Here is a 27,847-nt window from a genome sequence, read left to right as displayed (position 1 = left end):
AGCCCAGACGAGCCACACCACCCCACAGTGAATCCCGCCCCTAGGAGAGGGGAAGAGAAGGCACACACCAGTCTGACTGTGGCCCCAGCGGTGGGCTGGGGGCAGACATCAGGTCTGACTGCGGCCCCGCCCACCAACTCCAGGTATACACCACAGCACAGGGGAAGTGCCCTGCAGGTCCTCACCACGCCAGGGACTATCCAAAATGACCAAGCGGAAGAACTCCCCTCAGAAGAATCTCCAGGAAATAACAACAGCTAATGAGCTGATCAAAAAGGATTTAAATAATATAACAGAAAGTGAATTTAGAATAATAGTCATAAAATTAATCGCTGGGCTTGAAAACAGTATACAGGACAGCAGAGAATCTCTTGCTACAGAGATCAAGGGACTAAGGAACAGTCACGAGGAGCTGAAAAACGCTTTAAACGAAATGCATAACAAAATGGAAACCACCACAGCTCGGCTTGAAGAGGCAGAGGAGAGAATAGGTGAACTAGAAGATAAAGTTATGGAAAAAGAGGAAGCTGAGAAAAAGAGAGATAAAAAAATCCAGGAGTATGAGGGGAAAATTAGAGAATTAAGTGATACACTAAAAAGAAATAATATACGCATAATTGGTATCCCAGAGGAGGAAGAGAGAGGGAAAGGTGCTGAAGGGGTACTTGAAGAAATCATAGCTGAGAACTTCCCTGAACTGGGGAAGGAAAAAGGCATTGAAATCCAAGAGGCACAGAGAACTCCCTTCAGACGTAACTTGAATCGATCTTCTGCACGACATATCATAGTGAAACTGGCAAAATACAAGGATAAAGAGAAAATTCTGAAAGCAGCAAGGGGTAAACGTGCCCTCACATATAAAGGGAGACCTATAAGACTCGTGACTGATCTCTCTTTTGAAACTTGGCAGGCCAGAAAGAATTGGCAAGAGATTTTCAGGGTGCTAGACAGAAAAAATATGCAGCCAAGAATCCTTTATCCAGCAAGTCTGTCATTTAGAATAGAAGGAGAGATAAAGGTCTTCCCAAACAAACAAAAACTGAAGGAATTTGTCACCACTAAACCAGCCCTACAAGAGATCCTAAGGGGGACCCTGTGAGACAAAGTCCCAGAGACATCACTATAAGCATAAAACATACAGACATCACAATGACTCTAAACCCGTATCTTTCTATAATAACACTGAATGTAAATGGATTAAATGCGCCAACCAAAAGACATAGGGTATCAGAATGGATAAAAAAACAAGACCCATCTATTTGCTGTCTACAAGAGACTCATTTTAGACCTGAGGACACCTTTAGATTGAGAGTGAGGGGATGGAGAACTATTTATCATGCGACTGGAAGCCAAAAGAAAGCTGGAGTAGCCATACTTATATCAGACAAACTAGACTTTAAATTAAAGGCTGTAACAAGAGATGAAGAAGGACATTATATAATAGTTACAGGGTCTATCCATCAGGAAGAGCTAACAATTATCAATGTCTATGCACCGAATACCGGAGCCCCCAAATATATAAAACAATTACTCATAAACATAAGCAACCTTATTGATAAGAATGTGGTAATTGCAGGGGACTTTAATACACCACTTACAGAAATGGATAGATCATCTAGACACACGGTCAATAAAGAAACAAGGGCCCTGAATGAGACATTGGATGAGATGGACTTGACAGATATATTTAGAACTCTGCATCCCAAAGCAACAGAATATACTTTCTTCTCGAGTGCACATGGAACATTCTCCAAGATAGATCATATACTGGGTCACAAAACAGCCCTTCATAAGTTTACAAGAATTGAAATTATACCATGCTTACTTTCAGACCACAATGCCATGAAGCTTGAAATCAACCACAGGAAAAAGTCTGGAAAACCTCCAAAAGCATGGAGGTTAAAGAACACCCTACTAACGAATGAGTGGGTCAACCAGGCAATTAGAGAAGAAATTAAAAAATATATGGAAACAAACGAAAATGAAAATACAACAATCCAAACGCTTTGGGACGCAGCAAAGGCAGTCCTGAGAGGAAAATACATTGCAATCCAGGCCTATCTCAAGAAACAAGAAAAATCCCAAATACAAAATCTAACAGCACACCTAAAGGAACTAGAAGCAGAACAGCAAAGGCAGCCTAAGCCCAGCAGAAGAAGAGAAATAATAAAGATCAGAGCAGAAATAAACAATATAGAAACTAAAAAAACTGTAGAGCAGATCAACGAAACCAAGAGTTGGTTTTTTGAAAAAATAAACAAAATTGACAAACCTCTAGCCAGGCTTCTCAAAAAGAAAAGGGAGATGACCCAAATAGATAAAATCATGAATGAAAATGGAATTATTACAACCAATCCCTCAGAGATACAAACAATTATCAGGGAATACTATGAAAAACTATATGCCAACAAATTGGACAACCTGGAAGAAATGGACGAATTCCTGAACACCCACACGCTTCCAAAACTCAATCAGGAGGAAATAGAAAGCTTGAACAGACCCATAACCAGCGAAGAAATTGAATCGGTTATCAAAAATCTCCCAACAAATAAGAGTCCAGGACCAGATGGCTTCCCAGGGGAGTTCTACCAGACGTTTAAAGCAGAGATAATACCTATCCTTCTCAAGCTATTCCAAGAAATAGAAAGGGAAGGAAAACTTCCAGACTCATTCTATGAAGCCAGTATTACTTTGATTCCTAAACCAGACAGAGACCCAGTCAAAAAAGAGAACTACAGGCCAATATCCCTGATGAATATGGATGCAAAAATTCTCAATAAGATACTAGCAAATCGAATTCAACGGCATATAAAAAGAATTATTCACCATGATCAAGTGGGATTCATTCCTGGGATGCAGGGCTGGTTCAACATTCGCAAATCAATCAACGTGATACATCACATTAACAAAAAAAGAGAGAAGAACCATATGATCCTGTCAATCGATGCAGAAAAGGCCTTCGACAAAATCCAGCACCCTTTCTTAATAAAAACCCTTGAGAAAGTCGGGATAGAAGGAACATACTTAAAGATCATAAAAGCCATTTATGAAAAGCCCACAGCTAACATCATCCTCAACGGGGAAAAACTGAAAGCTTTTTCCCTGAGATCAGGAACACGACAAGGATGCCCACTCTCACCGCTGCTGTTTAACATAGTGCTGGAAGTTCTAGCATCAGCAATCAGACAACAAAAGGAAATCAAAGGCATCAAAATTGGCAAAGATGAAGTCAAGCTTTCGCTTTTTGCAGATGACATGATATTATACATGGAAAATCCGATAGACTCCACCAAAAGTCTGCTAGAACTGATACAGGAATTCAGCAAAGTTGCAGGATACAAAATCAATGTACAGAAATCAGTTGCATTCTTATACACTAACAATGAAGCAACAGAAAGACAAATAAAGAAACTGATCCCATTCACAATTGCACCAAGAAGCATAAAATACCTAGGAATAAATCTAACCAAAGATGTAAAGGATCTGTATGCTGAAAACTATAGAAAGCTTCTGAAGGAAATTGAAGAAGATTTAAAGAAATGGAAAGACATTCCCTGCTCATGGATTGGAAAAATAAATATTGTCAAAATGTCAATACTACCCAAAGCTATCTACACATTCAATGCAATCCCAATCAAAATTGCACCAGCATTCTTCTCGAAACTAGAACAAGCAATCCTAAAATTCATATGGAACCACAAAAGGCCCCGAATAGCCAAAGGAATTTTGAAGAAGAAGACCAAAGCAGGAGGCATCACAATCCCAGACTTTAGCCTCTACTACAAAGCTGTCATCATCAAGACAGCATGGTATTGGCACCAAAACAGACACATAGACCAATGGAATAGAATAGAAACCCCAGAACTAGACCCACAAACGTATGGCCAACTCATCTTTGACAAAGCAGGAAAGAACATCCAATGGAAAAAAGACAGCCTCTTTAACAAATGGTGCTGGGAGAACTGGACAGCAACATGCAGAAGGTTGAAACTAGACCACTTTCTCACACCATTCACAAAAATAAACTCAAAATGGATAAAGGACCTAAATGTGAGACAGGAAACCATCAAAACCTTAGAGGAGAAAGCAGGAAAAGACCTCTCTGACCTCAGCCGTAGCAATCTCTTACTCGACACATCCCCAAAGGCAAGGGAATTAAAAGCAAAAGTGAATTACTGGGACCTTATGAAGATAAAAAGCTTCTGCACAGCAAAGGAAACAACCAACAAAACTAAAAGGCAACCAACGGAATGGGAAAAGATATTTGCAAATGACATATCGGACAAAGGGCTAGTATCCAAAATCTATAAAGAGCTCACCAAACTCCACACCCGAAAAACAAATAACCCAGTGAAGAAATGGGCAGAAAACATGAATAGACACTTCTCTAAAGAAGACATCCGGATGGCCAACAGACACATGAAAAGATGTTCAGCGTCGCTCCTTATCAGAGAAATACAAATCAAAACCACACTCAGGTATCACCTCACGCCAGTCAGAGTGGCCAAAATGAACAAATCAGGAGACTATAGATGCTGGAGAGGATGTGGAGAAACGGGAACCCTCTTGCACTGTTGGTGGGAATGCAAATTGGTGCAGCCGCTCTGGAAAGCAGTGTGGAGGTTCCTCAGAAAATTAAAAATAGACCTACCCTATGACCCAGCAATAGCACTGCTAGGAATTTATCCAAGGGATACAGGAGCACTGATGCATAGGGCCACTTGTACCCCAATGTTCATAGCAGCACTCTCAACAATAGCCAAATTATGGAAAGAGCCTAAATGTCCATCAACTGATGAATGGATAAAGAAATTGTGGTTTATATACACAATGGAATATTACATGGCAATGAGAAAAAATGAAATATGGCCTTTTGTAGCAACGTGGATGGAACTGGAGAGTGTGATGCTAAGTGAAATAAGCCATACAGAGAAAGACAGATACCATATGGTCTCACTCTTATGTGGATCCTGAGAAACTTAACAGGAACCCATGGGGGAGGGGAAGGAAAAAAAAAAAAAAGAGGTTAGAATGGGAGAGAGCCAAAGCATAAGAGACTGTTAAAAACTGAGAACAAACTGAGGGTTGATGGGGGGTGGGAGGGAGGAGAGGGTGGGTGATGGGTATTGAGGAGGGCACCTTTTGGGATGAGCACTGGGTGTTGTATGGAAACCAATTTGTCAATAAATTTCAGAAAAAAAAAAAATAAAAAAAAAATAAAGTGGCAGACAGAAAAGAAGGACAAGATAGTCCTCTAGCCAGATGGGGGCGGGGGGGGGGGAAGCCCTCAAGAGGCAGGATTTATCTGGTCTAAGGGCAAAACTCAAAGATAGAGTAGGTAAGATTTTTCTAGAAGTAACCGCATGAGCAAAACTGAAGCTGAAAGGCCAGAAAACCTGTTTGGGAGACGCTTAGTAACAGGTCTTGCCGGGACAAAGAGCTCCTAGGAGCAAGAAATGTGGAAATAATCAGAAAATGCATGTTAAGCCCACATTACAGAATCCTGACTGCCACTTTTAAGGAGCTGTTTTTACTGGCATCTTTGTTGGCTAAACTAAATAAAATCAGTTTGACAAATTTATTGAAATTTTATTCTACATAGTCACCTATATAACCAAGAAATGTATGCCTATTGAACATCTAATTTTGCACAAGGAACAAATACTAAGAAAATGACCCAGCCTTCTCATCAGTTAAGTCGGTTCCTTGCAGAGAACACTTCAACGATGTGATTTGCTTGAACAGCGCTCAGCACCTGAGCCAGAGCTGACATTTTTGCCAGGTGGCTACAACGAAGGATGAAGGAATAAGGAGCTGAGATATTAACCAGAGGAGCTGAAGCGAAGGGAAGACAGAGAGGATGATGGAAGAAGAAAGTAAAAGGGGTAAGGGATGGGAGGTCTCAACTAGTCCCAGACCAGGCAGAGGTAACAGAGCTGAACAGAATGGAGGTTATGATCAAAGAGGAGTATGCCCAGGGGAGCCTGGCTGGCTCAGTCAGTAGAGCATGGGACTCCTGATTTTGGGGTTGTGAGTTCAAGCCCTACATTGGGTGTAGAGATTACTTAAAAAAAAAAAAAAAAAAAAAAAAAAAAAAAAAACACTTTAAAAAAATTAGAAAAGAGGAGTATGCCCAACTTTAAGATTTTCAGCACAAAAAGTCCAGAGAATGACCACAAAAGAGGCTAAAATTGCACGCACAGAGGTGAAGGACATTGGAAATCCGAATATGAAAAGGTACTGAATGAACTATTACAATCTGAGTCTCAAAAAGTCAGGGGAATTCAAAGTACACACACTTCTGTTGGAGCATCAAATATGTCAAGGGCAGGTGGCAAAGGCAGCTGCAACCATCTTGTTAGGAATCACTGGGGAGGGTGTCAGAACTGCAGAGACCTGTGTAGACAGATGGCAGGAAACTCAAAAGGAGAGCGAAGGAGCAATCAATCACCTGTGTCCACATCAAGGAGGCCCTACATGTCACAAAATCAAATACTCACTTTTTGTTCTTGCTTTATCTGACCTTTCCACAGCAAACTACACTGCTACTACTAACCACATCTTCCTTCTTAAAATTCTCCTGTCCACTGGCTTCTGTGACATGTCATGTTCTTAGCTCTCTTCTACCTCTCTGGCTCTCAACTCAGCAGTCTTGTTAGTTTTTATCCTGTTAGGCTGCCTTCTCCTTTCACTCTGTCCTCTCTGTCCTCTCTGGGGAGAATGTCTTTACATTTGTAATTTCATGATTTAAAAATATCTATCTCCAGCCCAGTCCAGTCCAAGTCCCAATATCTACGCAACATCTTGAAGTAAGTATCTCAGAATCTCCTCATACTGAACAATGTCCAAAATCAGTATCTTCACACCCTCTTCCAGGATTCGCCTCTCAGATTCACCAAGTTCCTGTCAGGAACTTGGAAGTCTCCTCAAAACCTGTTTCCTCCTCTACCTCACATTCTATCACCAAATAGTGCCCATTTATCTCCCAAATGTTTTGTACCCACCTAGTTCTCTCTGTCTGTAACACTGCCATCTTTCAAGAGCTTCTATCATCTCTTACCTATACTCAAGTCCCTTGAACATGCCAGTCCATCTGGACACTACTCTCTGCCTCCCCTCATCTTTTCCTAGTTAGATCTGAGTTTAGCTCAACTTCCCTTTGTCAAGGAACACTGCATTCCTCCAGACTAGATTGAGGTCCTTCTCTTACAGGCTGAGAAGGAAGGAAGGATTGTGAGAGAGTAAAATAGCTAGACTTGTAGCAGAGAGTCAACGGAGGTGGTGACCATTAATATAATAGTGGTCTAATATTCCCAAAGTTCATATAATGACTCCGTTTATACACTGACTACAGATAACAGAACCAAAGCTGACAAATCAGAAACTCATCAGACTTTTCCTACTGACTTAAGTGAACTCAAAACTTGAGAGATTCAACAACTAAGTTTACTTAGTTAACTTCTTAGTTGCTTTATAATCTTTTCTGACTAGCAGCCATTGCTACTCTCCTCAAAAGAATTAAACATTTATGAAAGGGGATGGCACCACTGAGCTACACTAACTTGCAAATGATCAAAGTCAGGGCTAAGTAGTAAGGGGACTATGTTAGTGTTTTAGCAGTCAGGCCATTTCCACCCCATCTAGCAGGATACAATCTTCAACACTGATAGCATCAGCTCCTGAAAAACTAAATATCAGACAGAAAGCGGAGTTAACTCCTCTTGTTTTACTATTCCTCTGTGTAAAATAATCAGAAAAACATTAAACCAGGTGACTAAAACGAAGAAACAAAACAAAACAACAAAAAAACCATATACTTGATAAAATGCTTCAAAATTCTTCACCAAGTCAAACTACATCATGGTCCTGACTACTTTGACAATGCAACTGGCTCCCTCATGCCAAGACGGGGTCTTCCTACTCTGCACCACTTAACAGGAATTCAATCAACAACAACAACAACGAAAAGAAATTCGATCAACAAGCATTTATCCTCCACATACTAAGCTCCAGGCACAGTGCGAAGTGCAGCAGAATCAAAGATGTCCAAGACTAGGGCCAACTATAATAGAAGGCAACATGCGCTACTGTGGTCGTATTAATAAGCTACGTATTCACAAACGAGGTAGCAAATAGTGCTTTACGTTAGGGCAGGCCATGGACTGGCAGCCAGTCCACACGCTGATGCCAGAGTATACGTCAACTCTGTCGCTCAGCAAAATGTTTAGATCAGCTGCCATCTTTTCCCTAGCAAGATTTTCTGAATAATAAAAGTAATGAATAAATTCACATTCTGGTACAAGTTCCTTAACTTGTTACAGACTAGCACTCTGGCAGCACCGAGATAAGGGAAATGAAGACTGAGAAAGAGTGACAAACCAAGTGACATTTAAGACAGTCTTTCAAGATAGTAAGATTCTGCTAAGGAGATAAAGAGAAAAAGGCATTCTAGTATACTCTCTCCGAGAGGCCTAAACTCCTTCGTTTGTAAGCCAAAGATGAAACTGAAATTCTATTAAATCCACCAAGTCCATGCTGAAGTTTAAAAGTGAGACAGTGAGCGCTGTATAGAGCATAAGATAACTCCAGGGTGTATTTCATTGGAACATTTAGTCACAACCTCACACCGTACCCAAGGCATGTATTAATCCATGGCTACACTCTACTTGCTTAAAGATTCAATTCTTCTGATTATCCCTTCACCCTCTCCATCTCTGCACACTATATTAATAACCGACACAACTACACACATCTACTAAATTCTATTTGCTCTCAGTTGGCCCCAAATCTTTATGCTTAGCGGGCTTCCCTCAGAATTACCTCCGAAGCTTTAACGGGCAGTAACTAACTTTTTCACCTAATAGTATAACGTCTGGCACAATACTACAGGTAAGTGGATTTAAACTAAAAACTTAAGACCTGAAGGGGATTATGGTAAGTGAAGTAAGTCAGAAAGAGAAAGACAAATACCATATGATCTCACTTATATGTGGAATCTGAAAAATTAAGCAAATTAAATAATAAACAAAAAGTTCCCTATACACATACAGATAACAAACTGATGGTTGCCAGGGGGGAGGTGGGTGGAGGGATGGGTAAAATGAGTGAAGGGGAGTGGGAGATGCAGGCTTCCAAGTATGCAATGACTAAGTCACAGGGCTAAAAGGTACAGCACAGGAATACAGCCAATGGCACTGTAACGGCATTGCATGGCGACAGGTGGCAGCTACACTCTGGTGAGCAAAACATATAAACCTGTTTAATCACTATGCTGTACACCTGAAACTAATATAACATTGTATGTGAACTATGCTCAAATAAAAAAAAAACAAAAAACATGTATTTAAAGAAGTTTAAAAGCGGACAGTGAGTGCTATATAAAGCGTAAGGTAACTCTGGGGTGTGTTTCACTGGGACATTTACTCAACCTCACACCATACTCAAGGCAGCTTTAAGGATGATGGTAGTGAAGATAACAAATACCTATAATTTGACTAACATTCTTTTTTTCATAAAGTACACCGTCTCAAATAATTCATTACACATAGAAATGTTGAATTTAAAAATAAACTAAAATCTTAAATTAAGCTGAACAAAGTAAAAATTTGACCCGCCAGTCAAAAGTTTCAAGTATCTTTCTTGACCTTAGAAGAGAACTATCCCCTTTTTCATCTCAGGCTCTCTTCATTTTTTAATGCCAGAAAAACACTGTTTGACTTCAAAATGCGTCTGACCATTCTAAGAGTTCTGCCTTAGCTTCAGCTTCAGGATGATATTATAGTCCTTTCTGAGAAGACAATAAAACAGTGTCCCACTGGGGTTTTTCATAGAATATCCTAGCTAGACATCTAGTAAATGTTCTTCCTTAATAAGCATAAAGCCCTAAGTCACATGGCCAAATTTCTTAGACATTACTTAAAGGAAAGAATTCCTGGCCTTTTATAATTAAGGATAAACCCGTGTATCATTGTTGTACTCCCTCTACCTAGCATGCTGCAGTCAGTCAACAAATTTTTGCTGGGGGAAAAAAAAAAATCAAAGGAAAAACACAGCAAAGCGTTATATATTTTTTTAGTAAGAGTACCCACTCATTACTGCCTCGACATTGAACTTCTGACACAGGGGGCATGTAGTAGCTCCCCTCAAAGAGTAGACTACAGTCCCATTATGTAACCAGTCATTTACAAAGAACTCCTATTAGGTTTTCTAAAAACTTATTCAATAATAGCCTCATACAATATAGCTTACTGTCCTATCCCCTAGCACCAACATCATAAGGGAATTCAATGAATCAAAAATACCCTAATAAAACTGTAATGCTTATATTTGAAACATCAAGTAACAATCTCAAAGTCACTGTATACCAACTCGGAAGAACAGCAAAATTAGTCAGTACTAGTCGTTTTCAGATGAATATTTGCAATGTTAAAAAACACCAAATTTCCTTTTTCAAATTACTCATTAGAGCCAGAATGGCCATTATTTGGAAGTACTCAGCCTTGACACAGAAGAAAAAATTATGTCACTAGTTCTGAACTCTTGACTCACTTCCTTCTTTCTTCCCTCCATCTTGCAATCTCCTCTGGAGTGTCTAACTTGATCTTCTTCATACCAGGAGCATGCATCTAGGGAGAAAAAGCCTGATGAACATCAGGAAGCATATTGTACATGTTTGGGTTTGGGGTTTTTTTTAATCTTTTTTTATCTTTAAGCAGGCTCCACGCCCACGTGGGGCTTGAACTCACAACTCTGAGATCAAGAGTCGCACACTCTACTGACTGAGCCAGCCAGGCCTCCTCATATCGTATGTTTCTGACTAAATTTCAATTATGGGGGATAATGGAGACTCTGTATTCAACATTAAATTTACTAGCAGAGACAAATTTAAAACTAAGTTAGCAAGTTTTATCCATCCATATCGTGACTTTCTCTTTAAAGAAAAAGGGATAATTTCTCATGTGTTCAGATTAGTGCAACTGATAAGGAAAAAAGGAGTAATGCACTTTTGGTTACAAAGTAGGTATGTCACCCATATCTCAACTAACGTCATGTACCCAAATGAATGACCCATCACCCAAAATTGAGTGAGGTAGCTAAAGAAATAATGAATACACAGAACAATTTGAAGCAGCATGGCGTAATAAAGCAAGCAAAGAATTTGTGGTCAAGAAACTCAAGTGCAGGAATCAGTTCTAAAGCGCTCGGTAAATCTTTTTTTTTTTTAAATGTTAATTCTGGCCAATATTTATCTATTTCACATAGTGGTCTGTGAAGATAAAACTGAATAATACAAAGTACTCCATGTTACTTATTACTAGGCTATGTAAATGAAGAGCTCTGAAGATAACAAATCAATGAATTAAAAAGAACGTGAATTAAAAAAACAAAACAAACATTCACACAAGAACTTACATTTCTCCAATGGAACTGGACAATCTTCTCATGTGCACTGAAAGAACAATCTACCTCAGGACACTGCAAGAGTTTAAAGAAAAAGACTATTCAATGTTTTCTATGTTAATTTTACCCTACTACTGCATATTCAAACATAATCTCACTGACCTACATAGTTATCCCATCTATGTGGGATAGAAAGCATCCCAAACGATGTCAATAGCAAAATAAAGAGCACTCCAAACCAGGTTGTATTTGAAAAGGAATGACATTCTCAAAGCATATAGTACAGTAACACATATCATTTACTTCTCTAGTTAGTATATACATGACATCGGCAATGTTATAAAATTTTCTTAACTCCTAAAGTTGAAGAGGCATTCCTATTAACTGAAAAAGAACCTTTCCAAATTAAGAGCATTTTTTTTAAAGTACTTAATAAGGTCCAGACCAACCTTAGAGACTGATGGGCCATGGCAAATTACACAGTGTGAGTAAATGGTCAAGGGCAGCCTTAAAGGGGAAAAAACACACAAAGGTACAAAGAGCAACTGGGGTGAGGCCCAGCACTCTTACCAAGCAGAGGAGGTGAGCACTCACAGTTGTCAGACCTCCTTTCTTTACTGCCATCTTGCCTCTTCCTGAAGCGGTAGGCTCCCCACCCTCCAACTGCAAATCCCAGGGTCCCTATCTCAATGTGTCGAGACATCAAATGACATTTCTATGAAAACTATAAACTTTTAAGGAAAAAAGGCTCAGAATTTCTACCAAATAGACTCATTGTGTTAAAGACACTTCAGGGCAACCAAGAAAAACCTACTTTTGTATGTTCAGACATGTGTTTATCATACTTCTCTTGATTTTTAAAACCACGATCACAGGTATCACAAAAACAGTGAAAAACTGGTTCCTTTCTTTTCTGCAAACAAAAACAAGCATTAGATTTTTGATAAAAAATGTTTACTCAATGATGAAAATATAACTATCCTCTCAGTAGTATGTACTTTCTCACATAATCCCTGTATGTGGGGAAAACTTCTGAATACGTTTCCAATGAAAGGATAATTCTGTTTTGTTTTCTATAGGAAATATATTAGGAAAAACAAGCATTATAAAAAAATTGTTAAATCTGAGTAGAATATAAACTGCGAGTAGATCAAATTGGTAATCTAATTAAGGGCACAGCATATGTCAAAATGGTCTAATCAATACTCATGGTAAAACAGCATTTTGGGGCACCTGGGTGGCTCAGTTGGTTAAACGTCTGACTTCAGCTCAGGTCACGATTTTGAGGTTCATGGGTTCGAGCCCTGCATCGGATTCTGTGCTGACAACTCAGACCCTAGAGCCTGCTTCAGATTCTTTGTCTCCCTCCCTCTCTGCCCCTCCCCCACTCACACTCTAGCTCTCTGTCTCTCAAGGATGAATAAATGTTAAAAATTTAAAAATTGAAAACAAAACAGCATTTCAACTTTTAGGAAAAACAACTGTATCAGATTTTTTTTAACCCCAAAAAAGAATCATTTAGTAAAGGCCAGTTACTTATTCCCAATTTGCTATTTTTATTCTTAAATTTAAAACAAAAAAATTATTTACAATGAGACTAGGAAATGGCCTTCTATTGTTTAACACTGGGATTATGTTAATATACTTGTACAATACTTTGTTAATATTAGCTATACAGTTTTCATGTCAAAATGAGGAATACTAATTTCATGCTGTAGACTTTATTTGACTCATTCTAAACTAATGACATTATTTGTTTTCCAGATTTTATTTTTAAGTAATCACCACACCCAACACGGGGTTCAAATTTACAACCCCAAAATCAAGAGTCACATGCTCTACCAACTGAGCCAGTCAGATGCCCTGACACTAATTAATGCACATCTTTAAAACAGACCAGATTTATAAATTTCCTCAGAAAGCAGCCTATTTTAAGATTTGGTCCCTGAAGCACAACAAAGAGTTGATCTTGATTTTTAAAAAACAATAACTTTGTTCCTAAAAATGATAAATATCTACTACTGAAAAGAACTGAAGCAGTACAATGAATTAAAATAAACAAATAAATAAGGTAACAATAATAACACAAAAAAATCTTGCCTGAATAATTTCAGACATGACTTCAGGCACAGAGGAAAAATTAAATATAAACTATTTTAAATTAACATTAAATTTAATTTTAATTGATTCTGACACAAGAAGAAGAAACTGCTCTTTTTTCAATCACAGAAGTATTTTTTCCTAAAAGATCCCTGTGTCAAAAAGAAAAAGATAATGAAAAATAAAGAGTTTATGTCATTATAATTTGTTCTTAACTCCATACTTTCAATTTTATAAGAGAAAGTTTGGACTTCTGTTCTTCTCCCTAAATTCCATCCTTCCCCTTCCAATTTGCTAATATATAAATATTTAGTTCACCAAGGTTTAATAACATTTATATTTACTCATAATCACAATTCTGTTATATTTATTTTTGAAAATATATTGAAATGAGTTCAATGTTTTCTCTTTCTACAATTTCTCCATTTACTTCTCAAAAAGATTTTGCTTAAAGTTTTTACTTAAGGCTAAGATCTTTAAAGATCCTATTATAGCAAGGCCCCACTGTGTCAATAATGGATGCAAACAGTGAAACAGTTACGTTAGAAACGCAAGGCATGAAACAGTGACATAGGGACCGAAGTGTCCCATTCAAGAATATCTTCAAAAATACCTTTTTCTTCTGTTTTCTACTGGGAGGGAAGTTGACGTCAGTGAACTTTGCATCATATTTTCGTGGAAAATAAGAACGCTTAACTAAGAAACAAAAAGAAATCCATAAATATTTGCAACTATACAATTTTTTAAATTTGTATTTGCTCTATCATGTCACAAATACTTGGGTAGAAACTACCTCTTCTAGGAAGAAAAGTAGTTCAAGCAAACTAACGAAGATTAAGACTAGTCTACCAAATAAATATTTTTCAAATGAACACATAATTGGTAAGATTAGATGTCCATACAATGCTTCAAAGGCATCAAAGAAAGGAATGGCTACTCTAACCTTGATGACATTTCTTGTTATTTCAAACATTAGAAATGTAAACAATACTATCCCAATACAGCTTTTCACCATCAATTTTATACCAGGAAAACAACCTTGTGAAATACATTTTCTCTCAAATTCTTTCCTTTCTTATGGCTGTGATCCAGCTCTGAAACCCCGATCCTTCACCTAGATTACTTTGACAGCCTCCCAGACTGTGTTCCAGTTCCTAAGCCCTCTCTTCCAATAGACACTATGCACTGACACCACCAAAAAATAATCCTCCAATGGTCACAAGCTTGCTGGAAAATCTACGAATGACTTCCCAGAATCCTTCAATGAGACGCCGGTATCTTTTCTCATGCTACTCTTCTCCCATACCCTCCACTTACTCGGCTTCAGTCGCAACAGAAAGTGCAATCTTTAGAACTCACCTTGTACTCACACCTCTCCGCCCCGACTTACAAAAGTATCTCTTCCAAAATCCTAAACATCTCCCAAGACACTTCTTCCAAAAACTTTCCCCAACTTCCTCCACACTCTGAAATCACCTTTCATATGCCTCCAGCACCAGTCATGCTGTGTTGTGGTTATTATTTATGAACCCATCTCACCTGTCTCAGGACCGTCTCAGGCGCATTCATATCCCCAGCATTTGGCACACAGTAAAGGCTGATTTGGCATCAAGTTAATATAAAATAATCTTAGGCAGAGTTGGAGAAGGTTTTAAGTAAACAATCTCATGGCTTTAAATATGATCTGCATGCAGATGACACCCAAATTCACAGCTCTAGCCACAAATCTCCCCTGAAAGCACAAACTAACAGCTTATTTGATATATCTTCTTGACACGTATTCCAAACTGAACTCCTGGTCTTTCTTCCAAATCTGTTCAATCCACATCTTTCTGCTTGACTGGCAAAAAACTAAGTTATTCTTGTCTTGAGTTTACCTCACAGCCTGCAAATCGTGTTGGCCCAAACCTACCTTCAAAACAGATCCAGAATCCAACACTTCTCATCACCTCCAGAGCTCCGCCCTGGTCCCAAGTCCCCAGTATCTCTCACTTGGATAACTGCAATAGCTTCCTAACTCATCTCCTTTTAAGTCAATTCCCATGAGTAGCCACATTAATCCTTCTAAAACATAAATTATGCCACTCCCCCGCACTATCCTTATCACAAGAGTAGAAAGTCAAAATCCCATCGTCTACAAGGCCCTAGCAGGTCTGTCCTCTTCCCCAGTCTTCTACAATTCGACCCCCGAATTGCTCCCCTCTAGCCACAGCGGCTTCCATTCTGATCTATAGCACCTGCCTCAAGCTCTTTGCACTTGGAGTTCATTCTGCCTGCATCCTATTCCCCCAGCGGTCCCCATAGCTCTGATCACTCACCTCCTTGAAGTCTCTGCTCAAATGTCACCTTCATTATGACTGACACTGACAATTACACCAGAACTACCTATCACCTTCTTTGCTTTCTCTCTCTAGGTAGCACTCACTGTCTTCTAATACACACTGCTTTTTTTTTTTTTAATTCTGTCTCCACCAGGAAATGTTAAGCTACATAAAAGTAGGGATTTTTCTATGTTTCGTTCACTGCTATATTCCCAGTTCCTCAGCGGCTAAAGAGACTGAACAATCAGAGCAAACATTCCGGTCAAATTGTGAGACCTTAACTGACCAGACCCCCAAGAGTGCAGGGCAGAATCAAAAGTAGAGAAAGGGAAAAGTGGGAAAGGGAAGAAGGGAAGAAGAAAAGTAAAGGGGCGGTAAGGAAAGGAGTAATAGCCTACCCGGAGTGTTCTGATATCCAGGAAAAACACCAGGAGACTGTCTCCAGTACCACGATGTAGAAGCCTGGAAATTCCAGGAAGGCTGGCCGTTGAGTTGAGGCTGAGAATCAAGGGGGGACTGGGCGTCGAAGGGAGGCTGCGCCCCGGGAAGAATCTGGGCGTCGAAGGGAGGAGGCGCCTCGGGGAGAGCCTGGGCTTCCTGGGGGTGCTGCTCCCCTGAGGAAGGCTCTGACCCTCGTACGGGAGGCGACGACGAAGGCGGTGGTGGCGGCGGCAGCATTGCCCAGAACATCCAGTTGTCGGACAGTGAAGCAGTGTCTCTCAGAGGCCCCAACGTGGGGGTCAGCTCGGATGCTGGAAGCCACCCGTTAGAAGTCACGAAATCACCAGCAGGCTCAGCCATGCCTCCAGCCAGGTAGAGAACCTAGCGTGCGAATATGGAGCAAGCTTTATGCGTCACTTCCGGTCTCGTGAATTACAGGACTCTGCCAACCACGGGCTGCCACGTCATTGGTCGGCGCCGGAAAAACTTCCTGCCGTTTGCGGCGGATCCCGGGCTGCCTTTTGGGTAGGTTTGACGCTGCGTGGATAGGGTTGTAGGCTAGACCGGTGTCCGCCACCGCGGATGGCGAGGGATCTGATCGGGCCGGCGCTGCCGCCCGGCTTCAAGGCTCGCGGGACAGCAGAGGACGAGGAGCGAGACCCCAGCCCTGGTAAGCGGCCGGCGTGTACGCTGCCCGCCAGGCCTGTCCGCCCCTTTTCTGGCCCGGTCCCACTCTCGGAATTGAGATCTAAGGCCTGAAACGGTGGAGCAGTGGCAAGTGGGCGAGGAGGACCGGAGCTAACTTTGCTTCTCTAGCGGTAGCGGGGAGGTGGCGCTGGAACGGGGCGAGCGTGGGGGGGGGGGGAGGGGGGAATGGTAATCATTGTAATGAAGATGTATTCCCATTTAACGGTTAACGGGCCGGACCCTGTGCTAAACGATCGGTACACATTGTCATTTAATCCTCCTAGAAACCGTATGAAGTAAAGATGATCATTTCCATGTTATAAACGGGAACACTGAAGCCCAGGCTGTTGCCCGTATCACACGGCTGGTAAATGGTGGAGCCCAATTTAGAACACAGCCAGTGCTCCTAACCTCTGTGCCATATTGCCTTCTGACGAGCAGTGCTCATGGCTCTTGCAGGGGATGCTTTGCTCCTTAGCCCCCGACCTGCCTTCCTAGCCTCTCCTCCTGTCATTGTACCTGACACACACAGCCCAGTATTGAACTAGTTCAGTACTGCGCAGTTTCTAAATTCTCTAGGAGCTTTCTGGCCCCACTCTGCATTTTTTGACATACCTGACGAACTCCTACCCCATCCTCCGAGGCCCAACTTCAGTGTCAGCGAAGGCTTCAGTGAAGCATTTCCAAACTCTCCCAAGCATTGTCACGCCCTCTTTTTCCCCCACAGGGTTTTCTTCCACTTAATTACATCATATATTTAATACACTTTTTTGAATAACTTGTCAGCATATCTGCTTGCACCATTATGGTATGGTCTTCTAGCCTTAATACAGAGTGGGCACTTTGTATTTGCCAAATAAATGCTTTATAGACTCTTCATGCATTTCTATCTCCTTTAATGTTTGCTCTACCTTTTAGTGAATACATGTTGCATTCCTTTTGAAATTTTTGGATCACTGGATATGTCTACATTCAGCTTTAGTACATACTGCTAAAATCAGTCTTTTGTTCATTTTTCCACTGATCTGTCTTTCCTTACTGGCCTGTTGAGTTCTTTGTTGTTTTTGTTGTTGTTGAGTTCTTTATGTAGTCTGGACAAGTCATTTTTTCCGTTATGCATGTTGCAAATATCTCCTCTAATTCTGTGGCTTGCCTTTTCCCTCTCATTTGTATGTGTTGATGAACAGAAGTTTTTAATTTCAGTACATTCTGATTTTTAGTTTTTCTTCTTTTATGGTTAGAGCTTTTTGTACCCTCTTTAAGTAGTCTTTGCCTCTTCTGAGGTTACAGAGTTATTCTCCTTTGTTTTGTCCTGCAAGCATTACTGTTTTATCTTTCACGTTTATATTTGCAGTCCATCTGGAGTTGATACTTGTATATGGTGTGAGGTAGGGGTGAAGATTTATTTTTTTCCTCACAGGTTTCTAATTGATCCATCACCCTCCCTTCCATACTGCACTGTAATGTCACTTTCTTTGTAAATCATGTGACCACAAATGTGCATCTAGTTTTTTTCTTTTTCATTCTGGTAGAATACACATAACATTTACCACCTTAACCACCTTTAAGCGTACAGTTCATCACTAAGTACATCGACATTGTGCAACCATCACCACTATCCATTTCCAGAATGCTTTTCTTCTTGCAAAATTGAAATTCTGTACTCATTAAACAGTAAGTCCCTGTTCCCGTTCCCATTTCCCCCAGTTCCTGGAAGCCACCATTCTACTTTCTGTCTCTGTAAATTTAACTACTCTAGGTCTCTCAGATAAGTGGAATCATACAGTATCTATCTTCTTGTGACTGGCATTTTCACTTAACGTAACGTCTTTGGAGTTCATCCATGTTGTAGCATGCACCAGAATTTCTCTCAGGTGGGGGATTCTTGAACCCAGTCTGGTATCTGTCCTGTGTTCCTCACACTCAGCTACCCTCCTGAAGGAGATCACTGAGTTTGGAAGAGGGAGTGAGCACACAGGTCTGAGATGGAACAAATTAACTTTACTCAAATACCTTGGAATATTGAATGCTGGGAAATGTCCCCTGAGATCATGTCATTAGAAAACTCGGGGAGAGGGGTATGGAGATGTTTTCTCAAGACCAGTCCATGTACTCCAGATGCTGCCTTGTGGAAAATAGGTGGAGCCTTCGCTATTTTGACTCCAACTTCAGACTCTGCAATGACCATCACCTCCACGAATTTCAGCTGCATTTCTAATCACACACTGGACTCTGTTCTATCTCTGAAAACTTAAATTCAAGTTTCTTTCTCAGCAAGAACCCCTTATCATTCTCATTCAGTTATTCTTGTTAGACTTTGTTGTTGTTGTTGTTGTTGTTGTTTAACCTCATTGAGCTCTGCAGACCCTGCCTTCTATCCTTTTTGGCCTCCTCCTTTTAATTGCTTCTGCCCCTATTTGACTTAGACCTCACAGTCCATCAATTCATCCATTCTCTTGCAATGTTTTCAGCTGCCTTACCCATTCAGTATTCTGTTAAACTCATCTGGCAAAAACCCAGCTCTAGATCATTCCAAATGTTTACCTTCTCATGAGCCTACATCCAGCCTTCCAAATGCTGCTAGAAAAAACTTCACAGCTCCACAGGCTAATGTTATGAAAAATTACAGTCTCCTCCCTAATTGGGTTCTCAGCTATGCCCAGCAGTCCTCGGACAGTTTCCCCATGCAGTTCTCTCCCTAATCTCACCCATGGTTTTTTAAAAGCCTCTTTTTCTTCCTCAGACTGTCTTTCCCTCTACTTCACTGGAAGAGTAAATGCCATCTTAAAAGAGCTAACTCTATTTTCTGCACTATGCCTGAAAACTTCCCTGAATCTTTGCTCAGCTTTTTTGTCTTCCCTGTGATTACAATAGAAAAGGTGCACTACCTTCTTCTAAGGCTAGTCCTTCCATTTTTAATCTGAATCCCTTCCCCTATTTGTTTTGTGCACAAAACAGGAACAAATGAGATAAAAGTTCATAATAAGTAATAGCCAGCGAGTGCTGGGAAGATGTATAGTGTAAGAAAATATAAAATGTATACTTTTATAAAAATATAAAGTATAAAGTGTTGGCTAAGGGGTTCATTGAAACATTTTATGCATAATTGCACAGTTATGCATAATTGCAACAATTATGACCAATTGTGACTTAAACAAGAAATTTCCTATAGTTGCAGGACCAGCTTTACCCCCTAATTATAAAAGCAGTAGCTCAGAGTCATCAGACAGTGATGAGGACAGTAGTTCATTGTACGAAGAAGGAAATCAAGAATCTGAAGAAGATGACACTGGTCCAAGTGCAAGGTCAGTCACTTAAATAAACCAAGCTTCAAACCTAGTATACTTTGGCTGGAACAGATAGTCAGGAATGCCATATCTGTATTTTTACAGCACAGGAAGAAATCGTTTCATATGGCATTTCGTCAGGAACTACACCTTCTAGAAGGAAATTTATTGTAGTAGATAGTTGTGGAGACATCTAGGATTTCAATTAAATTCTTATCTAAAAGATTTTTTCTTAAGGTATTGGCTGAAGTGTCTAAATACATATTCTAGATGAGCCATAGGATTTCTTTTAGAAATTATTTATGCAGTGTACGGTTTTTGCTTAAGTAAATGAATGATTTCCTTCTAACTACCCTTCCTTGCCATGGGTCCGTGTAAAGAAAAGTGGAATTTTTGTTTAGTATTGGGTAGCAAGGGTTTTTTGATGCGTTTTAAAGATAAGACAGAACTAGCAACTTAAAACCTTCCTGCATGAGATAAAAAGCTAGCGTCAAACTTTTTGCTCAAAAACATTCAGCAAGTAGACTCTTCGAAACCTCAGTAAAGTGGAATCTTTAACGCTATAGAAAATATAGAAAACTGCTGCCATAGAAAATATGGCGCTATTTTAGGCCAAAAATAAATTCCAGGAAAAGGTTGATATAAGATCAACTGTGGTGTCCATTTGTTCTCATTGGGCAAGATGAATTTATTGTTTCAGTGTTTATACAACTAGTTGGAGTTAATGCTTCCTTTAAAACTTAAAATTCTCTGTGGAAAAAAAATTTGCATAACATTGTACTACTGTGTTTTTAGAAAACAGAGGAGAACTCAGGATGATGACGATGATGATGAAGGGTTTTTTGGACCAGCTCTTCCTCCCGGATTTAAAAAGCAGGATGATTCTCCTCCAAGGTGACAATGTGTAGTGTTTCAGGCCAGTCTTTTCCAACTATTTCAGTAGGTGTTTGTTGATTCAATAAAGTGCTGTCCAAAGTTGTTTTTTAACTTACAGATTTATAGAACATTTGAAACGCATAGGGGAAAGTAACTGTTTCCTCTAACAAAAATGATTATTTGCATGCCTATAAACACTTCTGTAGTTTATAAAAAACCTCCACATCCCTTCGTTGATGCTCACAAGAGTGCTCTGTGATAGACTGAGTGCAGCGTTATCCCTCTTCGCCCTTTTCTTAAATAGATAAGGTTGCACACATAGTAAGCAGTAGGCCTGGGGCTGGAATCCTGGTATTTACCTTTAAGATTAGATGCTTTCTTAGTTATTTGGTGACAGAAAGAACAATTCCTGTGTGCCACGTTAAACAATTTGACTAACTTCTCTGTACCTCAGAATTGCCATCTGAAAAATAGGATAACAACACGTACCTTTCAAAATTGTGATGATTGAGATTTCATATTTACATACATGCACATACGTGTATGTGTGTGTGTGTGTGTGTGTGTGTGTGCGCCTCTTACATGATGCCTGGCCCCAGGTAAGCATATAGTAAGTTTTGATTCCTATCTTCTCAGAATTATAAAGTCTTTAATGCTGAATACGTAATTGCACACCACCTTGTTTATAATTCAGAGCACTGTTACCAGTATGCAAGAACAAGTCAAAAAGACTTGTATATTTTAATGTGGTTTTTTATTTATTTTTGAGACAGAGAGAGAGCGTGAGTGGGGGAGGGGCAGAGAGAGAGGGAGACACAGAATCCGAAGCAGGCTCCAGGCTCCGAACTGACAGCACAGAGCCCAACGCAGGGCTCGAACTCACAAACTGCATGATCGTGACCGAGCCGACATCAGATGCTTAACAGACTGAGCCACCCAGGCGCCCCAACTATTGTATATTTTATATTCAAACTTTACAATCCTATCTATCAGCTCCAATTTTCATGTTAACTTTGGACCTTTTGGAAATAAGGCTAGACTCTCTGCTGCCTGATTTTGTATGCCACCAAGCCAAGAATAATCTTTAAAGGGTCATCTAAAAAACAAAGACCGGCATGCCTAAGAGACCCATATATGGCCCTCAAAGCCTAAAATGTCCTCTCTGGCCTTTTACAGAAAATTTGCTAACCACTGGGTCATAACATTCCTTTCAAGAAAGCACATTATTAGAAGTAAAGCAATGTCTTTCTTGAGAGTTGTATTTGGCTGTTCAATGGCCAGGATCAGAACCCAGACCTTCTGAGTCAGTACCAATTTTCCTCTGCTACGAAGCCTGTCTGTGAGGCTCTGATAGAACACAGTGCAACCTGGAAAAGTCAGCTTAGGACTTCATTGCCATCTTGCTTGTTAATAACTGGTACAGCGACATCTCTGGGGAAAACATTGGTATGAAAGAAAGAATTAAGAAACGTAAAGTATGAAAGAGAGTAGAAAATATCTTGTCTCTGTTACTTTTTCCCTGAAGTAAGGCTTTCTCTTTGTAAGCCCCAGATTTTAGGCACTTCTCCCATTTGGACTGATGTCAGTTCCCTCAGAAATGTAGCAATAGGTCACCTTGAAAGAAAATGAACTTTGGCATCGAGGAGACCAGGGCTCAAATGCCAGCACTGACACTTGCTAGTTTGTGGTGTCCTTGGGCCTTATTTTGCTCACCCAGAAAATGGAACGACTTAGGGGTTGTTTGAAGGAAACAGAAATACATCACTGCCATTGAGAATTACTGGTTTAGTATCTTAGCATTGACTAACAAATACAAAATAAAAATGAGAAAATTATATTTTTTTAAGATACTATAGAAAAATACTAGGTTATAAAATACAAATAATATGTTACGTGAAATTCTCATCTTCAACATTTGTTAGTATTTGTTGTTTTTTTTTTTTTCTTTTTTGTGAACGCTTATTCTAAAAACTGCTTTTGAAAATCAGGGAGAATGTTAAAGGTACATTTTATTTTTCAGGCCTATAATAGGTCCTGCATTACCACCTGGTTTTATTAAATCTACTCAGAAAAGTGACAAAGGCCGAGATGATCCAGGACAACAAGTATCATCATATTTCAACTATGAGGTTTGGAAATGTTTTGATTAAAGCATAAGATGTAACAAACTCAAGACTTCGCAGAGTAATAACTATGTAATCATTTGGCTCAAATGTAACTAACACGCAGTCACACAGTTGCATCCACATTAATCTAGGATTGTAAGGTATACTAAATCAGAAGCTTGTCACAGAACTGAGATGTTAGAAACATAACAAGGCAGTTACATGTTGACAGAATGTGATGTATTCATGCTTCTCATCCTTGAAGGCAATGTTTACAGTGCCAGAAAATACAACATGATGAAAAGTTGAAGGAATCATGGTGATTTGACCTGAAAAAAAGACAGCTGAGGAATTTTTTGATAATGGTCTACCTTGAAATTAGTTCTTATCCATCCATCTCTGGTGCATGTATTTAACAAAGCTGGTGGTTAAATGATTTTATGAAAAGATAGGTCAATGATTTTAGAGTCAAGTATGAAAGCTGTTTTCTTGTTAGAGGTCTGGTCCTTACCAATAGCTGAGATTTGTAGAGTACTTTATAATTTGTAATGCTTTTTCCCCATATATGAATATTATTTTCTCTGCAACCTTATGAAATAAATATCATCCGCCATCTGACAGATACTAAAAACCAGAGAAATTTGGTAACTTACCCAAGATTGCACACTTTGCACTAATCAAAGCCAAAGCTTAAACCCAGTTTTTTTTTTTTCTTTTTAAGTTTTTTATTTTTAAAGATTTACTTTTAAGTAATCTCTACACTCTACAAGGGACTCAAACTCACAACCCCAAGATCAAAAGTTGCTTGCTCTCGGGGCGCCTGGGTGTCTCAGTCAGTTAAGCACCGACTTCAGCTCAGGTCATGATCTCACAGTCCGTGAGTTCGAGCCCTGCATCAGGCTCTGTGCTGACAGCTCAGAGCCTGGAGCCTGCTTCGGATTCTGTGTCTCCCTGTCTCTCTGCCCCTCCCCTGCTCATGCTCTGTCTCAAAAATAAATTAAAAAAAAAAAATTTTTTTTTAAGTGTTTTTTTTTTTTAATAAAAAAAAAGAGTCGCTTGCTCTCCTGACCGAGCCAGCCAGGTGCCCCTTACGCCCAGTTCTTAATGCTTTAGATCACCTGTTCAGTCTGTTATTCTGTAGTAACTTCCTGGATGTTCATCTCTATTGAGAACTGAGCAGTTACACTGCGGCTGTTACCAAGGAAAATATAATGCAGTGGTTAAGACCATGAACTTCAGAGTGATTTACTCCTTCCTTCAACAGCTACTTAGAGAGTACCTGCTACAGTGTATGAGGCACATGGTCATAGGAATGAGTCTGTCAACAAGTCTAGTTCCTCCCACCTTCAAAGGACATCCACAGTCCAACCATTTCTGCTCCTCCCCTAGTCTAAGTCAAATCATAGTTCCTCTGTTTATCGGTCTTGATATTTTAAACCTTGTTTTTCTGTTACCTCCTCTCAACACAGCAGCTAGAGCCTGGGTAAAATGAAGTCAGATTGTGTCACTCACACTCAGAACTATCACACTGCTCCTCCTCTCTCTACATAAAAGCCAAACCCTGGGGCACCTGGCTGGCTCCGTAGAGCGTGCGACTCTTGATTGTGGTGTCATGAGCTTGAGCCCCATGTGAAACGTAGAGATTACTTAAGAAAAGTGAAAAATAAAAACAATAAAAAAAACAGAGCCATTACACTGTGCTGACAGCTCAGAGCCTGGAGCCTGCTTCGGATTCTGTGTCTCCCTCTCTCTCTGCTCTTCCCCCACTCATGCTTTGTCTCTCTCTTCTTCAAAAGTAAATAAATATTTTTTAATTAAATAAATATTTAAAAAAAATTTTTTAATAAAATTAAAACTAGAGCCCTACACATTGTAATGTCTCCTTGAGCTCCGTGATTTTCTCTCTTAATGTCAATCTGACCACACTGTGCTCCTTGCTGTTCCTCCTCACTTACGCCCAGCAGGCTCCTGCCCCTGACTGTTCATTCCTGCAAAGTCTCCCCAGAGTGCTCTTCCCCTAGATATCTATGTGGCTTGCCTCTCAGAGCTTCCGTGTTGGGCTGGAATGTCACCTTAGCGAGGTCGTTTCTGACCTCCTAGCTCAAAATTACTATCTCCTCTTCCCTTTGCTCGTCTCTCCTTCCGGCCTTTAATTCTCTCCATAGCATCTGTCAGCACCTCAGATACCATCTGTTACTGCTTCTTTCTGTTTATTGTTGACCTCTCCCCACTAGAATGTTGAGGACGGAGATTTTGTCTTCTCCCTAGGGGCATTCGGAAGTATTTGTTGAATGAATGAGTACGTTAGACATAGTCCCAGATAATCACACTAATCAACCTGCAGGGTAGTGGGGAATATGGACATTACACAAACATCTAATATTATGAGTGATTCAAAAGGTGAGACAAGGGGCGCCTGGGTGGCTCAGTTGGTTGATCATCCGACTTCGGCTCAGGTCATGATCTCACCATCCATGAGTTTGAGCCCCGCATCGGGCTCTGCGCTGATAGCTCAGAGTCTGGAGCCTGTTTCAGATTCTGTGTCTCCCTCTCTCTCTGACCCTCCCCCATTCATGCTCTCTCTGTCTCAAAGATAAACGTTAAAAAATTTTTTTAAAAAAAAGGGTGAGACAAAATACTATGGAACCATGACAGGGGAATCTAAACTAACCTAAAGAAATGAGAAAAAGTCTTTGTCTCTGAGGAAATGTCTAAACTGAAGACTGATGCGTTGGAGATGTCTCAGCAAAGAGGGCAGGAGAGATTGTTCCAGAAAGCATAGATAGCTTATTTGAAGAGAAAGCAATGTAGAGAGGAGGAAAGTTAGGGCTTTAGAAGTTCAGTGTGAGGGTACCCGGGTGGCTCAGTCAGTTAAGCACCCGACTTCGGCTCAGGTCATGATCTCGCAGTTCGTGGGTTTGAGCCTCGTGTTGGGCTCTGTACTAAAAGCTCAGAGCCTGGAGCCTGCTTCAGATCCTGTGTCTGTCTCTCTCTCTCTGCCCCTCCCCGACTCACTCTCCAAAAATGTAAACATTAAAAAAAAATTTTTTTTTTAAAAGAAGTCCAGTGTGGTTGGAGGGAAGAAAACAGGAGAGAGAAGGCAAGAGCCATTGGCGCCTGGGTGAGCTTAGTTTCATGTCAGTATCATGCAGGTTGTTATCCTTGTCTTAGAGGGTTGTTGGTGAGGATTAAGTCAGAACATTTTCAACTTATAATAGCTCTCGTCATTGTTGTTACGCTTAACACCTTCACTACTGATACCATCAGAGTATTTTTTTCTATAATTCATTTATTTTTTTATAATTTACATCCAAGTTAGTTAGCACATGGTGCAACAATGATTTTAGGCGAGGAAAAGGTCCTTATTGCTCAGTGATCAGCCAGCAATACATTGTTTGCATTTTTGTCTTATTGTCTCTAAGTAATCCTTTGCAGTGAAATTTTGAGTATTTTAGGATCATTTTCTATAACCTATGGCTCTGCTCCTGGTTTAAAGGCAATGTCTTATTTCAAAAGGAAACAGATAGCAGTGAAGATGAGGACATTGTTGGACCCATGCCTGCAAAAGGACCAGTTAACTACAGCGTCACGACAGAGTTTGAAAAAAGGGCCCAGAGAATGAAAGAAAAACTGACCAGAGGAGATGACGTAAGTTTTAAATATACTATACTCTGAGAAATTGGCTAAATGGATTAAAAATCTAAATTTTAAAATCGAGATGAAAGAAAATATATGCTTATGTATATAAGTAATATAAATAAATAATAATATAATTAATAATATAAATAAAATATATGGAATATGTATATAAAGAAAACTTAGGAGCAAGGTAATCTAGAAGCTGTAAAAGGAAAAGACTGGCAAATTTGCCTATTTAAAAATTTCTGTGTGGCAAAAGAGAACAAAGTCAAAAGAACAATAAATTGGATGAGGTAATTGTAACATATATGACAAAATATAATCCTTTATATTAAATTCTTCCTCTTAAAGCCTCAATTGAGAAACATGACCACTTATACAGTATCTTACAAACACTTTCTGGGCTACTTTTCTTTTTTTTTTTGACTGTTTGATTTTTTACTTCTCTTAAAGAATTCATCCAAACCAATTACAAGAGAATCATGGATGACTGAGCTTCCTCCAGAAATGAAAGACTTTGGTCTCGGGCCCAGAACTTTTAAGAGACGAGCCGATGAGAAATCTGGGGATCGATCCGTCTGGACAGACACCCCAGCTGACAGGGAGAGGAGAGCTAAGGTGAGAGAGCTTGTTTGTGCATGTATTTCTGCCCATGTTGGCTGTATCTTGAAAACATAGAAGGCATGATGATTTAAAGGTACTATTTTTAAATTATGATTCCAAAGGGAAAATACAGATTTCTCCCTGAAAGAAAATAAGGACAGTGACACCAATTGCTTGCGATTTCCCAATGAATTATCTCATTTAAATCTCAAGAAAACCCAGAGATCTGGACTTACTGACTTCATTTTATAGAGGGAGAAACTAACTTTTATGAGGTCCACTTTTCTGGAATTAGAGGGCTGATTAGTAATGAATAATAATTCTATTCTACACCTTTCTATAATTCTAAATTCTCTAGTCCTTATACATCATCATACTGTCTCCATGA

The 27,847-nt window shown here is 39.8% G+C and overlaps 2 protein-coding genes across 2 annotated transcripts in view; one reads left to right on the top strand and one right to left on the bottom strand.

Annotated features, from left to right (window-relative positions):
• NUFIP1 (nuclear FMR1 interacting protein 1) overlaps positions 1 to 16,686 on the bottom strand; it is a 45,918-nt gene extending 29,232 nt beyond the window's left edge. The window contains exons 1-5 of the mRNA XM_043579135.1: positions 16,220 to 16,686; positions 14,114 to 14,196; positions 12,215 to 12,313; positions 11,413 to 11,475; positions 10,549 to 10,625 (exon numbers count right to left, since the gene is read on the bottom strand). Of these exons, the coding sequence (XP_043435070.1) occupies positions 10,549 to 10,625; positions 11,413 to 11,475; positions 12,215 to 12,313; positions 14,114 to 14,196; positions 16,220 to 16,622 (725 nt within the window). The 5' untranslated portion in view covers positions 16,623 to 16,686. The remainder of the gene's footprint in view (positions 1 to 10,548; positions 10,626 to 11,412; positions 11,476 to 12,214; positions 12,314 to 14,113; positions 14,197 to 16,219) is intronic.
• Positions 16,687 to 16,740: 54 nt separating this feature from the next.
• The window catches only part of GPALPP1 (GPALPP motifs containing 1), a 28,103-nt gene continuing 16,996 nt past the window's right edge, over positions 16,741 to 27,847 (top strand). Inside the window, exons 1-6 of the mRNA XM_043579144.1 lie at positions 16,741 to 16,932; positions 20,122 to 20,254; positions 21,032 to 21,130; positions 23,133 to 23,241; positions 26,734 to 26,865; positions 27,310 to 27,474. Of these exons, the coding sequence (XP_043435079.1) occupies positions 16,845 to 16,932; positions 20,122 to 20,254; positions 21,032 to 21,130; positions 23,133 to 23,241; positions 26,734 to 26,865; positions 27,310 to 27,474 (726 nt within the window). The 5' untranslated portion in view covers positions 16,741 to 16,844. The remainder of the gene's footprint in view (positions 16,933 to 20,121; positions 20,255 to 21,031; positions 21,131 to 23,132; positions 23,242 to 26,733; positions 26,866 to 27,309; positions 27,475 to 27,847) is intronic.

The sequence above is a fragment of the Prionailurus bengalensis genome, chromosome A1 (genome assembly GCF_016509475.1).
Source record: "Prionailurus bengalensis isolate Pbe53 chromosome A1, Fcat_Pben_1.1_paternal_pri, whole genome shotgun sequence".
Classification (NCBI taxonomy): domain Eukaryota; kingdom Metazoa; phylum Chordata; class Mammalia; order Carnivora; family Felidae; genus Prionailurus; species Prionailurus bengalensis.
Note: the sequence above shows the minus strand (reverse complement) of the source record. Positions and strands in the feature narration are given on the sequence as shown.